This window comes from Sciurus vulgaris, assembly GCF_902686455.1.
Source record: "Sciurus vulgaris genome assembly, chromosome: 1".
Classification (NCBI taxonomy): Eukaryota; Metazoa; Chordata; class Mammalia; order Rodentia; family Sciuridae; genus Sciurus; species Sciurus vulgaris.
The window spans coordinates 53,958,519-53,973,936 of record NC_136461.1 but is presented as its reverse complement, the minus strand read 5'-3'; the positions used below and the strand labels follow the sequence as shown (position 1 = coordinate 53,973,936).

General features: G+C 39.7%; 1 protein-coding gene across 1 annotated transcript; it reads right to left on the bottom strand.

The window, feature by feature from the left end:
* Positions 1 to 1,816: 1,816 nt before the first annotated feature.
* LEPROT (leptin receptor overlapping transcript) lies at positions 1,817 to 11,906 on the bottom strand. The gene is made up of 4 exons (XM_079100914.1): positions 11,857 to 11,906; positions 8,686 to 8,761; positions 5,036 to 5,222; positions 1,817 to 3,344 (listed from the first exon to the last, which is right to left on the bottom strand). Exons 1-4 carry the CDS (start codon positions 11,870 to 11,872, stop codon positions 3,228 to 3,230), a joined length of 396 nt encoding a protein of 131 aa, XP_078957040.1. The 5' UTR covers positions 11,873 to 11,906; the 3' UTR covers positions 1,817 to 3,227.
* Between the last annotated feature and the right edge of the window lie 3,512 nt (positions 11,907 to 15,418).

The following is a 15,418-nucleotide window of genomic DNA, read 5'->3' as shown; positions in this document are numbered from 1 at the left end:
AACAATTTTATGAGGCAAAATAAAACAAAACAAAAAGAAATTAAAATGCACAACTTGCATTCGTCTGCAGAAATGCTTCCCAGTTGTGAGCTAATTATTATGCTTGGAAAATGCTAAGTATCTTCATAAATACTTTGGTTCTATTAGCATACAAAATTTGAATGTTACAAACTTTGAAAGGGTACGTTTTTGTAGCAACATCTGAGCATTTCCCTGACAGCACAGGAATGTTATTAACATAATAAAGCATTTCAGTGTCTAAAAAAGCCTTTTCCAAGGAGGTACCTCATAGGTAAAGAAGATTTCAAGAAAAATATGTGGGTTCCTGTTATGGCTTAGATGGGAGGTCTCATGTGTGAGACAATGCAAGAGGGTTTAGAGGAGAAATTATTGGGTTATGAGAGCCTTAATCCAATCAGTGAATTAATCCCCTGATGGGATTAACTGAATGGTGACTGAAAGCAGGTAGGGTGTGGCTGGAAGAGGTGGGTGATTGGTGGTGTGGCTTTGGGGTTTCCATTTTGAATCTGGTAAGTGGAGTCTCTCTGCTTCCGGATCATCATGTGATCACTTCCCATGATGTTCAGCCTCACCTTGAGCCTGGAGATCTGGAGCCAGCCTTCTATGGGACTGGGACCTCTAAAACCACAAGCTCTTAAATAAACTTTTCCTCTTCTAATTGTTCTTGTCAGGTTTTTTGGTCAGAGCAATGAAAACCTGACTGAAACAGTCCTTTAATGGAAGAAAAGAAACAACTATAAAAAACAACACCAGCTGAGATTGTGCCCTGAGGAGGGATGAGCCATGATAGAGTTGCCCCTGTCCCAAAGTGCTGCCGTCCTTCTCTAATTTGCAGGAATATTTTTTCATTTTACTTGGAAATGCTGCCATTCTCTGTGAATGAGTGTTGGTGGGTTAGGAGGCATTCTCTTATAAAAATCCAGCTGAAACACTAGGGTTATTGCAGGTATTCAGAGTTTCAGATGTGGGGAGGAAAATCACAAGTCATTCATTATTTCAGTGTAGAACAGGATATTAGCTGTACTTAGAAAACTGATTAACAAGAGGGGGAAGGTGACTGAAGTTGAGATAGGAAGAACCTGGAGGGTGGAGTGCAGACTAGTAGAAAGGTTTATGGTTGGGAGAACAGGTGAGCAAAACTCACAGAGTGTACCTGGACCACAAGGACAACAGGAAGTGGGAGGCAGTGCAACAAATAATATGAGAATGACCTTGTTCTTAAGAAAAGGGATGGAAACTTCTACTATTCTTTTCCCAAATAGTTCACACTACCCTGTTTCTAAGATCCAAAAACCAGACAAGTGCCCTCAGTATCACATGTTAGCTATATTAAGATTTAGCCTGACTAGGAAGCTTGGCCTGAGAACTCAGTCACCTGAGTGGGAAAGTATTTCAGTCTATCTGTAAGCCGGGTAAAATGGCACACACCAGCAACTCAGGAGACTGATACACCAAATGAACAGCAGGTAAAGTGCCCCAGGTTAAATTCTGAGTACAACACACACACACACACACACACACAGAGTCTACCTCTAACACAGTTGTTTAGAATGTAATTGCAAATAGGCAGTCCCTGCATAAGAGTACTTACTTGTGGACAATTTTTGAAATGCATTCTCAATTCTGCATATAATTGATATGCTCTGAATTTCCAAATATATTCCACAATATATAGAAAAAAGGAACATTTTATAAGGAAAAAAATGTATCCAACATTTGTGTCATGAGGACAAGACTTCTGTATTATACACTCATAGATGGCAATACTTGCAACTGACATTTATTATTTAAATGATAGTTGGGCAATGATGTTTATTCAGACACAAAGCAAATCTAATAATCCATCACGTCAAACGCTCTTTATGCAAATACCTTGTATCATTCTAGAAATACAGTCAAGTTGTAATGCTTTAAGTCTATATACTAAGGCTATCTTGGTTATATGAAATATGTATAAGCAACAAGAACACTTTTGCAAAAGGTAGTATAAATTGGTCACTATTGCCATCTGAGGGAAAGAAAAGCTATTACAAGCCAATTAGACATTCAAAATGGTATCTCAAAAGTTACTGCTATTATTCTAAGGCAGGACAGGTTATTGCTCAAAACTGCTCATTTCAAAGCATTAAGAAGTTCTTATATTTTCATTATCTTTTAAGCAAGACAACATCAGAAAAAAGTTTTAACATTAAACTTTACTTGTGTGTTAAAAGTGAAATTTATTATAATACAATAAGTTCAAGTGTCATGATTAAAAATGCCAGTGAAAATTACAAAGTATCTAAATAATTTTCCCAGTGTAAATATTGCAAACAACAACTTTAATGATTCTATATGTACACAGAATATTGAGAACATAAAATCATGCACAAGGTCAAAAAACAACATTGCACATTATTCTTTTAGATATCACTTTTCTCTTCTGGTCCCAACATCACACCAACACATGAAGAGTGTGCTGATTACTAAGCTCACAGCCCATATATTACAGTTTGGAACATTTCACAAACACTAAGGAGTCTGAACTCCTCCTAAACATAAGGTCAGATGAGACTTTTTTTTTGTACAAATGAGCAGGACACCCAGAGAGGGTAAGTGATCAATCCAAGGGGAAGACAAGGGACCTAGGTAAGATGTTTACTCCTCACCAACAAAGTTCCTCAAATTCTAGTGTGAATATGATTCACCTGGGATCTCATCAAAATGCACTGGGTCTGGGTGGTGGTAAAGGAACTTCAGATTCTGCATTTCTAATAAGCTCCTAGGAGATGCTGATGCTTTTGGTCTATGGACCACATTCCAAGAAGCAAAGGTCTACAACACAGAGGGAGCCGTTTTTCTGGACCATAAGAGACCTACTTCAATATTTTCACCTACCTAACTAAGCACACCTCCACACAAAAGGTTTAGATGCCCTGCACAAGTAAGCAGCTGTCTAATAAAAGACTGTGTTAAAAACACTTTCTGAGAGCATCATAACTATGTGAACAGCCAAACAAATAACATAATTCAACTTCAGTAAAAGCAGCGGTTCATTATCTAGGAATAAAACTAATCTTTTACTTAGGAAGTCTTCCTTAAAATCATCGTGATATAAAGGTATAAAAAACCAGCATATTAAATCCCATAGTAAAATGCCACATGTACACACATATACATACAGTACAAATCTTAAGGAATACAATGCTCTCTATCAAAATAAAGTGCTACCACTGCTCCCAGCTAAAATCATCTCCTCTTCCAAATACAAGGAAAAAACCTTGAATTGTAAGAAAAATGACAGCATTGCCTGCCAGCACAAGGCCACAGGCTCCCCATTTGATCTGAAACACAAGAAAAGAAGAATTAAATTCTTACTTTCTTCATGAATACTTTTTGCAAATCTCAGTTATTCTCTGTATTAGAAATATCCAATGAAATATTACAGAAAGCTGCTAAAAGGCTTAGTAATGTAACAGGCGGAGGACAGTGAACTATTCAGTAATTAGTCTAATTGCTTCTGTGAAGCTTGTTAATTAAGTCTAGTATCATCTTTCACATTTTCCCTATTAGACATATTTCTCTGCTTGTTTCTAGTTGACAATGACTGCCTTAAGCAAAGTACATGTAGCATGATTATAAACGGTTCAATTAAAATATTGGTATTGAAAATTCTGCATGCATTGACCACTTTCATGGAAAATAGAAATTGGAGCATTATGAGTCTTTGCTTCTTTTCTAGGCAAGTAAAAACTTTAATAATAATCTGCATTCAAATGAAAACAGCTTTCCAATTTGGTAGAAGGTTTTACAGAAGCACAGCTGGGGGTAAGAGTACCCTCTAGTGGGCATTTTGTATTTTAATTTAACCAACAGAAACATCAATGAAAGTTTCTTCCAAAACAAGATGGTAGTATTGAAAGGAAAAATATATATATATTAATAGTAAAACTTCAGAAGTGTTAGTCCAAGGCACAAGAAGAATAAGGAACATGACAATCTTGCATTTAAAAACCTTTAATTCTTCTCTGCAATCTCACTGAAGTTCAAATTGGCAAGGAGTTCAAGATCCTTGCTCATCAGGCTTCACTGACCTTACTAGCCTTAATCTCAACTACTCCTTTTTTGTTCCATTGTATTGGACTGTTCTCTATTCCACATACTGCATTTTAACACTAGGGTGCCATTCCATATAACAGTCTTCTTTACTTTAATTAAAACCTTATTTATCCTTAGAGGCCCATATTAAAGGTCAGTTGTAATTTCTCTCCTCTTAGTGCTCCTATGACATTCTGATCATGTTTCAATTATTCTATGTAGTATATCTATAGTATACTTATCTATAAGGACAGTTTCTGTGTTATTTGACTCTTATTTCTGATGTTTTACAAACAGCAGATATTCCAAAGATACTTGAATATTGAATGAATAAACAAGATTTGTTCATACCTAATATTCAAAGTTTCATGAAATTTAAATAGAGTTGAGCAGAATAAAAGCAAAGAGTAGTAAAGACAGTGGATATCAATGAATCAAACAGAGTACACCAATAATGTGTATTTTGGAGATAAAGAGAAAATGTCTATGTTGGATGTGAAGATGTCATTTTATTCACTGTATCTTCTATATAGATATCCCTCAATCCATGCCTATTATATTGAGAATGAAGTCCATGGCCTCATTCGCCAAAGAATTTGGTATGATTTTCATTTAGTAATTAGACAAGTATTGCTAATGTAGTCTCTGTGAACTGCGTTATAACTTAACAGGCAGGTATTTAAGAACAATACCAGAGAATAGCTTAAAGTAGCAAAAGCAAGAAATCATATGATCTGGCTAAAAAGTTGTAAGGGAAACAAAGCAATCTGAAAACATGGTCAAGATACTGATAGGTAGATCTAAAGTAGAGAAAATTAAAAAATTATCTGACTTTGAGAATGAAGTCTAAGCAGTAAAAATGAAACTGAGGTCCCTAACACAGGACTTTCAAATAAATTCTCAACAGTTGAACAAAACAATAGAAAACAAAACTTACCACAGCCACACGTGCAAGAATAACAGGAAATCCAAAGGCAGAAACAACAATCCCAGTAGTGAAGAAATACGCGAGTTCCCGACAGGCACTACTGGTTGCATCAGAGTCATATGTGACTCTTTTGGCGATGAAATGAGGAATAGGTGAGATGGCGTGGAAAATCAGGACGAACAAGGGCCAGTAAACACTGTCATTTGGACCCAGAAGAAACCCAAAATGAAAAGTCACAGTTACATCTTAAGTTAAAGACATACTATTGCTTCAAAATCATCAGTCTAAATGTCAAGGTCAAAAAATTAATTAATCAATTGTGAATACTAAAATATAGGATGATTTCTAACAGGAATAGGTTAGTGATGATTAAATTATTATTGGTTCATTAATATGTACATTGTTTATGTTAAGAAACATCTACACAATATATAATCAGGAAACTTTTCTGTATAGCTGAGTTGCAATTTCTATAAGTGCACAAATCTGAATAGTCATTTTTGCTTTCCCTATAGGATATAATACAGTGGCGTGCACTTACTAATTTAATGCAGATTTTTTTGAGTACATGCATCCTTGAAGGCTTTCAATGGTTTAGAATAAAACCCAAATTCCCTACCCTGCTCTACAAAAACTTCCATGATCTAATACCACCTACTTCTTCCATTCATTTTGCACCATGTTCTCCTCATTCTCTTGACTGTAGCTTCAACAGCCTTCTTTCTGTTTCCTGAACACTCATACCAGTCTTGGGGCCTTTGCACTAGCTGTGCCCTTTGCTTGCAATCCTCTTCCCTCTTCAATCAATCATAATTGAGAGATCCCTTTCTAAAAGTGGCTTCACTGGTCACTAATTCTTAAGCACTTGAGGGCAACTGTGAGGATACCACCCCCTTCTAACTTTCTGCAAGGCACCTATTCCCATCTGATATTTTCTTGATTATGAGAACAGGGGTTAGATTTGTCTTCAGTCATTACTTATCTCTAGGGCCTACAATGAGGTCCTCCATTTATACTTGTTGAATGAATGAAAAAAAAAAAAAAGGATTCTAAATCAGAAGGCATGAAAATACATAAGTCCCCTAGTAAAAATATTAGATGCATTCCAGTGATAATTATGGTAGATCACAATAACACTGTTATGCAAAATAACAAAAGATTTTGCAAAATGCACTATTTTGCATTTATTAAAAATTATCTGATTTTCAATTGCATTTTCTCCATACATACTTCAAAAATAATCTATTCATGTATAACTAAGAAAAAAAAAACAAGAAAAATAATCTTTGTCTTCATCAGACATTTCTTGTTTCATTTTTAAGGGGAAAAAAAAAAACAGTCTTTACTCACTTTTATAAATACACACCATAATAATACATGTAACCACAAAACTGTGATAACACTGATCCACCCAGATAGCAAGCACCTCTGAGCAGGGGTGAAGCTTCCCATTTCAGTCACAGATCTAGGAGGCAGAATGGTAACCAAAAAGCAGGGAAAGTGTCCTTCATCAAGAAAATTCAGGATGGAATCACTTGATTTTAGAGTCCTAATTTTAAAACAGATTATAGGATGTTTCAAGAATCATCAAACACTATTGTTGGAAGGAGCACTTAGAGAATCTCTAGATCAAAGTTCTCATTTTACCAATAAGGAAATGAGATAGAGGAAGAGCCTGGAACAGACCCAGCTGTCACCTGACACGCCCACAGCTAACAGCTCTTAATTCTCCTGGAATATAATGCCAGTTTTTTGAAAAACAATCTGAAAGACTCTGTTTCCAGTTATAGTAAGCCTCCAATGTCCAATTAAGAGAACTGTTTATGTAGAAGCAACCTTGTTTATATTCGAAATTTAAACATTAAACTTAATACTATTCAGTAAATGTGTAAGCTAAGGGCTGGCAAACATTTCTGTAAAGAACCAAAAGGTAAATATTTAGGCTTTGCAAGCAATAAGGTCTGTCTCAACTACTCAACTCTCATTGTACTACAAAACAACCCAAAATAGCTAAACTCATGAGGTTGGCTGTGTTCCAACAAAACCAATTATAAAAAAACAGGCAGCAGGTTATATTTGGTCTGTGGGCAGTTTGCTGACCTGTGGTGTCATCACAGTAGTCATTGTGAAGTCATAAAATTAATTTCTTTGTAATAGTAATGGGTCTTTTTTTTTTTTTTTATTTTTAACAGAGACAAAGTGAGTGTATCACAGAGAATTAAAACACCTGAATTTAGAACTAGTCATGGAATGGAAAAACTTTGGGTTAAGAGAATCGGAATACAGGTTCCACTCCCATCTCACTTACTTCTGTATAATTTGGGAAAATCTTTTAACTACTTAGATTTTGGTTTCCTGGCTGGGGGAGTAATAACTTTTATCCCTAAGACTAGAATAAAGCAATAGCTAGAAAAGTTCTGAACAAATATAAATTGTTGCTAATATCATATTTAGGAATTTATGTGATAGTTCTTTTTAATTCATCCATGATAGATTTGAACTTTTATCACGGTCTAGCTCCAGGTGGTCTTGGTCACATCATCTTCTGTCAATTTGTTCAAGCCAATCAGCTGAGACACACCCAGGAACTCTCCCTAGTTGAGTGCTGACATCAATTAATAATACCTAATGGTTCTACTGCCAACACCACTCTCCTTTTCTCTCCAAACCACTGCCACAAGCCTCAGTTTTGTTTGGTTCATGATAATGCCTCCTTAGAATATTCTCCCTGACTGCGGTCTCAGCACTTTCCTATCTAGTCTCACATTTTGGCCTGAATGACTTGTTAACAAAACCCCCTGCCACCACACCCATTCTCAAGATATTCCCCCAGCTCCCAATGCCTAAAGTATAAAATCTAACCTCCACGTGGCATGCAGAGACCAACCACATACTTCACCAAACCTCCCTTTGTGAGTTGTTGAATAAAGAAAGTTGTTGACTGTTCCTTCTTCCTGGAATGCCCTCTACTGTCTCACCAGCTGGAGACACTCTTATTTATCCACCAACTCAGCTCAATACCTCTGCTATGCAGCTCTCTATGACCGCCTGCCCCCAGTCTCACTCTTTTTTCTTTTTCTTTTCTTTTTTTTGGTACTGGGGACTGAACCCAGGGGTACTTTCCCACTGAGCTACATCCCCAGTTATTTTTTTTTTCTTTGAGATAGGGTCTCAATAAGTTTCTAAGGCTTTTGCTAAGTTGCTGAGGCTGGTCTCAAACTTGCAGTCCTCCTGCCTCAGCCTCCCTCCCAAGTTGCTGGAATTACACTATGTGCCATTGTGCCTGGCTGAGATGCACTTTCTCGAAGCTCCCACTTTACTTTGCATACATCTGCACTATAGCTGCTGTCTTACTGTCTGAATTGTTTGCCTGTCTCTCACAACTGTACTATATGCTCCTTAACCTGACTCATTCTCATATGTCCAGTTGCCCAGGGTAGGAGTTCAACAAGTATTTATTAAATGAACACACCCATTTTAAAAAGAACTCTTCTCTGCACAATAGGCCTGACCCTGAATTAGCAACTGAATCCATAATTTGAGCTTCACTAACTCAATGATTAGAGATTGGCGCTAAATTGATCAAGTTCTCTAACTCCCATACTAATGGTAACAAAGATACACAAAAAAGAATAGTTCTTTTTGAAATGGTTACTTACCCATAATCCTCCAAGGCACATCCCAGCATAAGAAAAGTCAGCCCAATAGCCCCAGTGAAGGATAATGCCACAAGAGCTGTGAAATATAAAGTCAAGTGTTAAAAGTTCCAGATCAGGGGACTCAGGAGCTAGAGGAACCAGAGGGACTGGGGTGTGACTACTTATAGGTACAGAAGGTTTTTTGGGAGGTGACAAAATGTTGTGGAATTAAATGATAGTGAAGGTTGCATAACCTTGTAAATATACTAAGTGCCATGGAATTCTACACTAACAAGACTGATTTTATAGTATGTGAATACAACCCAATAAAATTTTCACTTAAGAGAACAAAGGTCCCAAATTTAAGCAAATGTTCAATTTACTTATTTAATTGCTACCTTTGATTAGCAAATGACTATTATTATGAACTTCATGTTTGTATATCCATTAAATTCATACATTGAAGTCCTAACTCCTGATGAGGCAGTATTAGGAAGTGGGGTCTTTGGGAGGTGATTAGGTTTAGAGGAGGTCATGAGTAGAGTCTCCATAATGGCATCTACATTCCTTATAACAGACTGAAATGCTCATGCTTTAGTGTTCTTATGCTTATTTGCACACTCGCTCTCTATCTACCATGTGAAGATTCTAAGACAGTCATCAGCAAACTAGGAAACAGGCCCTCACCAGACAGCAGATGTGCATGCAGCCTGCACCTTGATCTTGGACTTCCCAGTCCCCAGAACTGTCAGAAAAAAGTGACCTAAGCCACCCGGTCTGTGGTATATCTGTTACAGTAGTCCAAATCCACCCACTCCTCCCAACCACACACTTCATCTTCTCTATGGAGGTTCTGGGAGGACTGACCAGAGGGGCACTTTACCTTCCAGCAAATCAACAAGTCAAGGTGACTCAATAGTCCTGACTTCTCTCAATCCACCCTCTTCTCTTGAACTCTCTCCTACTGCCCAAGAACAGGTCCTTATCATCTTTTGCCAGCTGCCAACCGTGACTTTTCCAATCCATTCTCCTGACATACCAAAGAGCTTTCAAATATATACACAGCTGGTGTCACCAATTTACAATTATTTCTATAGCCTCCAAGTTGTTCCACCACTTACCCCAACTGCTTTTCCAGCTTCAACCCTCCCAACTCTTCAAGTTCCTGAAAAAAACAAGGCAAGTTCTTTCTTGCCTTCTGCCCCACATCATAATGTTCTCTCCACTGGAATATATTCCACCCTTGCCCTAACCCCTTAACAGGTGAAGCCTTATACCCTTAGATTGTTTCAAGCATTGCTATTCTATGAAAACAGACCTCCTCTTCCCTGGAGTGGAGTTAAGCAATCCTATCCATATTAGTTTCCTAAGGCTGCCATTACAAAGAACCACACATTGGGTGACTCTAAACAGAAATTTATTCTCTGGCAATTCTAGAAAATAGACTTCTGAAATCAAAGTGTTGGCAGGGCTACATTTCCTCCAAAGGCTGTAAGGAATGAGCCTTTCAAGCCTCTTCCTAAACATCTAATGTTGTTCTCAATCCTCAATCTTTAGTGTTCTTTGGCTTGCAAATACATCACTCCACTTTCTCTCCTGTATTTACATGATATTCTCCCTCTGTGTCCAAATTTTCTTAGGATGCCAATTACTGCATTAGGGTGCATCCTAAATCAGTAATAACTTGATTATATCTGCAAAGATCCTATTTCCAAATAAGGTCATATTCACAGGTACTAGAGAGTTTGAACTTGAACATACTTTTCTGGGAGGCATGATTCAAACTACCACAACATCTCTGTGCTCCTACTGCATCTGTGCACCCTGCAGACACTTACATAGTAATATAATTATTTCCAGCTCTCACTCAACAATAACGTGTCATTTTTTTTTTTTACCCCAGGCCTCCAATATACAGCAGTTCCTCAAAAAAAGTTGAATTCACTTATTTGCAAAATATTTTCTTCTCTTAGTCTTTTTCCATTTCATATTCTATTTCCCTATTTAATACATCTAATGCATTCACATATAAGTTACTATTTGGTAGTTTCTGTAATAACTAAAAACTGTCATACTGATATTTTTTATCTGTTTTCTGCATTGACTCCAAAGGATATATTACTGGACACTGGACACTGTCCAAGGAAATGATGTTTACTCAACTGATATTGAATATAAAAGTATACCAGAATAAAATGTCTGCTACTAACACCTCACACACTTAAAGAAATTCATACTGAAAACACATGTGCACACACATACACATATACTACATACATGTTTATAGCAGATGTTAATTAACTGGGGAAGGAAGATCTTTGTGCGTGGATTTCAAAAAAGGAACTCCAACACAGAAACAAGTTGCGCTCCTATTATAAAGATCTGAAATGGAATGGTTTCCTACCCAAATAACAGGCCTTCCAATAACTTCTTCCCCCTCATTCCTCTGAAGGCACACAGATAAGTGTTAATATTTTTCTTTTTCATCAACAGCTTCTTGCAAAAACAAATACTGCATGTACGCTACTTTCTTGTCTGTCCACAGATGAATACAGAAAACACTGAAGAAGGTGGCGTTAAAATTTCACCAAATCTAGGCTCCAAGATTAAGAGAAATACAGCATTTCTCGGTGTTTTCCACTGACACTCGCCTGCAGTCAACTCTGCCTATCTGGAAAAATCATTAGGAACTAGTGGATTAAGTTTCCCAACGCCCAGCACACTGGAGACAAAGGATCCTCTGTAAGAAAGTCAAACAAGGAAGGAAAACAGGAGGAGAAGCGTTAGGGTGGACATGTCAGGAAGTGGAACCCTTGTTTCAAAACTCGGCAGGGGAGAGCGACGCCCCAAGGAACTGTGGAGAAGCCTGGGACTGATGCTCCCGGGGCCAGCCCGAATCTCCCAGGAAGGCACCGCTCCAGGCGCGTCTCCCAGGCGCGGCTCCACCTGGGGGCCTGGTAGACGCCAGGCGAGAGCAAAGGCCAGGGGTTTACCAAGGCTCCAGGGGAGCGCAGAGGCTCCCCGATCCTGCAAGGGGAGCGGGCTGCCTCCCCAGCTGGAGAGGCGGGAAAGGCAGCGGGGCTGAGGGGAGCGATAACTCGCCAGCGCGCTGAAGGTGCAGTTCCAGATTGAACCCAGAGCGGAGGTGGCGACACCACCGAGCGACAAGCAGGCCGGGGGTCGCGAATGTACCTTTAACGCCAGCCATGTCTCCCAAGCTAGGGCCGCGGCTGCTTCCGGCTTCCTCCCACCGCCCCGGCCCCCGGCCCCGCCCCCGCCCAGACCCAGCCGGAGGCAGAACCACGTATCCCGAACGCGCCCCCAATACGGTCGAGCAGGGTTCTGCTCCTGGAAGTAGAGGGACCCGCCCCTGCCACGCGGAGGCTCGTCTCTATTGGTCCTCATCCCCGCCACTCACGGCCCCACCCTGCCGGTCTAGAGCTCCGCCCCAGCCCCCAGAGTCCCGCCCCCACCAGCCTTGGATACCTTCCCTGCCACTCAGAGCCCCGCCCCCGCTGGTCCATAATCCCGCCTCCAGCCTCAGAGCCCCGCCCCCGCCGGTCCAGAACTCCGCCCCCAGCCCACAAAGTCTATCTGCCCGCTCGGAGGCCCCGCCCCGGCACACCCACCCTATTCCTGAGTAATCCCCACCCCGGGGTTACGGGCCCTTCTCCGGGGTCCAGAGCTCTCGGGGTGATCCCCGAACCCTCCGCCCTCAATCTGTGGGTTGAGACTCGGGGCGGAGAGGCTCCCCTAAACTTTTCAGGACACTGGGCGTCCGCCGGGTCTCACCGAGATTCTGGCTGCTAGGAAACCAGCCTGAGAGTGGAGACAGAAAGTGGGGAGAGAGAGGAGAGGAACACAGGAGGAAAAGTTACGCTCAGTTGAGGAGGATGACACCCACTTGTAAACCGTATCGTAACCCTGACCCGCTGTGTGTGCATGTGTTCGTGTGTGCGCGCGTTTGCCTTTACGTGGCTGCACGGGATTGGAGGAGACAGCACTCTCCTGAAGATCTTGACGTTTGTCTGTCTTCTTTCACTTAATGCAATGTTAGTACTTTCAATAAATTAACGTGCTGCCTCCTCCGCCTTTACCTCCGGTTCATTTGTAGACACAGCCACCTTATAGGCTTTTTTTCTACATCCGAAGCTTTCGTGAACTTTTAAATGAATAGCTATTAGTTGTGTACCTTGGAGCTCTCAAGTCTGAAGGTAACCAAGGCTAATCTTTAGATCTCTGAGAGCCGTTTTGTGCTTCTTCACGGAGTTTTGTCTTGGCCTTAGAAACCCATCTGGTCTAAATGTTTCATCTTACCTTTGGGGAGAGAAGGTCTGAAGTGGTAGGATATACGACTTATAGCTCTTTGGAGGAGGTTGGAAAGTGAAAAAAAAAAAAAAAAAGTTCATTGCTTAGTAAGAAAAAAATCACGCTGAGATTGCTAAGAACGACAGTACATGAAAACATTTGAGAGAAACACACTGATATAACTTTTATTATACTATATTGTTATAACTTTTCTACTTTAATATTGTTAACCTATTATGGCTATTTTATAAGTTAAACTTTATCATAAGCATGTTATATATAGGAAAAAACATAATATTATAGAGTTGAGCACTATCTGCAATCTCAGATGTCCACTGGGGGTCTTGGAACATATGCCTTGTGGATAAGGGGACACCACTGTACCTGTTAGAGCACCCAAGGGAAACTGCTTATCAGCCAAACCCTGAAAGCCTGTGGGTTTTATCTCCTTTATTATAGTTCTGAGTTATTCTACAGAGGGAGTAGGACTTTTTCCACCGTAAATTAATGAGGCTATTTAATGGAATTCAATCTCCTCATTCCCCTACCATTCTCAACCACCCAGTGTATCTGGGTAAAGTCACATATACAGGTTTGCTGGAAACTTCCATGCCAGCCTGAGGCCAGTCCCACAGAACAGAAATGACTTTGGAGAAATCTGACAAGACTTCAGAGGCACAACTTGGTTCGAGTGTCTGAGGCTTGCCAATAAAATATGGAAGCCACTGAGAAGCAAAAAACTGAAATGTTTGCTCCAGTGTTATGTCTGGAATCATAAACATTCCAAGACAGTGTTTGTCTCCAGTAGCTCTCTGACCACACCAACTGTCCTTTTAGTTTACTGAACACTTTTGAGAGAAAGTTAGTCATCTTGCCAGGGGCTTTAACTAGCTCCTACGAAAATCTGCTTTTGCTTTGCCAGATGTTGCACTGAGAAAATTGTTCTTCCATTTAGCCATTCCACATTTTATCAAGAACAGAGAGTAAAAAACCTCAAATTCCTATCTCCATTCTGCCATCAGTAGATTACTTAAATGTATAAATCCGTGACCCGTGTCATGCTGCCTAAGACTACAATATAATTCTTAGGATGAATCTTAATATTCTTTCTTCGCATTCAGTTCTCTCACTTTATGAGTGAGATTTTATCTCCATTTTACAGATGGAAAAGCGAAGGCTCCAAAAATAACTAGCAAACTGGAAAAATGAGATCAAAGCCCACAGTGAATCTACCAAAGACTGGAATTGTAGTAATTAGAAATAATAGTAACACCTTACATTTGACAGGGCATTCAAAACCATTTGTTGATTTGATATTCCCCTACATATCTATTAGTACCTTGCATATGGTGTACACAAAATATTGGTTGAATTAACTGTAAGTGGGAAAAGGTATGATCCCTCTCCTGCCATCATAAAGGGTCATGGCCATCACCCCATAACAAAAGATAGGTTAGCAAAAGAAAAACATAACAAATTTATTTAATCTAGTTCTATGAGATGCAGGAGTCTTTAGATTGAAGACCCAAAGACTCAGGTGGACTATTCATGTTTATGCATAAATTCAATAAAGCATGGACAGCCGTGTAAAATATGGTTGATCAAAAAGGGTATGATCCAATAGTACTAGACTGAGGGTAAGTCCAATAAGGCCTGTCCAGCTTCATCTTGACCCCCCTGTGCTGACCCCCTTTCTCTAGCGCATGGAGGAGGACCCTTTCTGGAATAGCAATTTTAAGACCTACAATCAAAGTATGTTACAGAATTTCTTTATGGACAAGTCTTAAGTGGGGAAAGAAATAGTAATATTTTTAGGTTTTATGGCTGGTTTGAAGGGGAAAGGGTTCTAGTTTCTATGACCACTTGGGTGAAGAGGAATTCCAGCTTCTATGGCCTGCCCCGGGAAGAAAGCATGATGAGAAACAGGAAGGCAGGAAAAGGTCAAAAGAGGAAGTTTGCTTTTGCAGCTGCTTCTGAGGTCTTGACTTTGTGGTACCGGTTTCTCAGTTCCAACACAACAAATATTAGTTAAGTGTAACCATAACTCTCCCAATCCTACAGAAAACATCTATCTCAAACCCCAACTCAGAGGAACTTCTCTGTTTCCGTTTCCTAATTGGATGTACACACCCTGACTCTTGGAGAAAAAAATTTTTTTTAAAGAATTAAGTGAGAAAGACACACACACACACACACAAACAGCAGTACATACAAGATAAATACTAGGGTGTCACATTTGCACTGGGGTAGGCTCTCAAGTCAATGCATAACTTAAAAACAAATATGACAGAGCACTAATTGAGATCAGTAATTCTCTCCTTAATTCTCAGCTACCATTTCTTTTGACACAGCCATCCCTTTATGGAACCTACAGTGCAAGACTCTGCAATTATGCACACAGGGCTCTTTCAGTCGAAGGAGACTAGAATAAGTGTCAAGGTGTAAA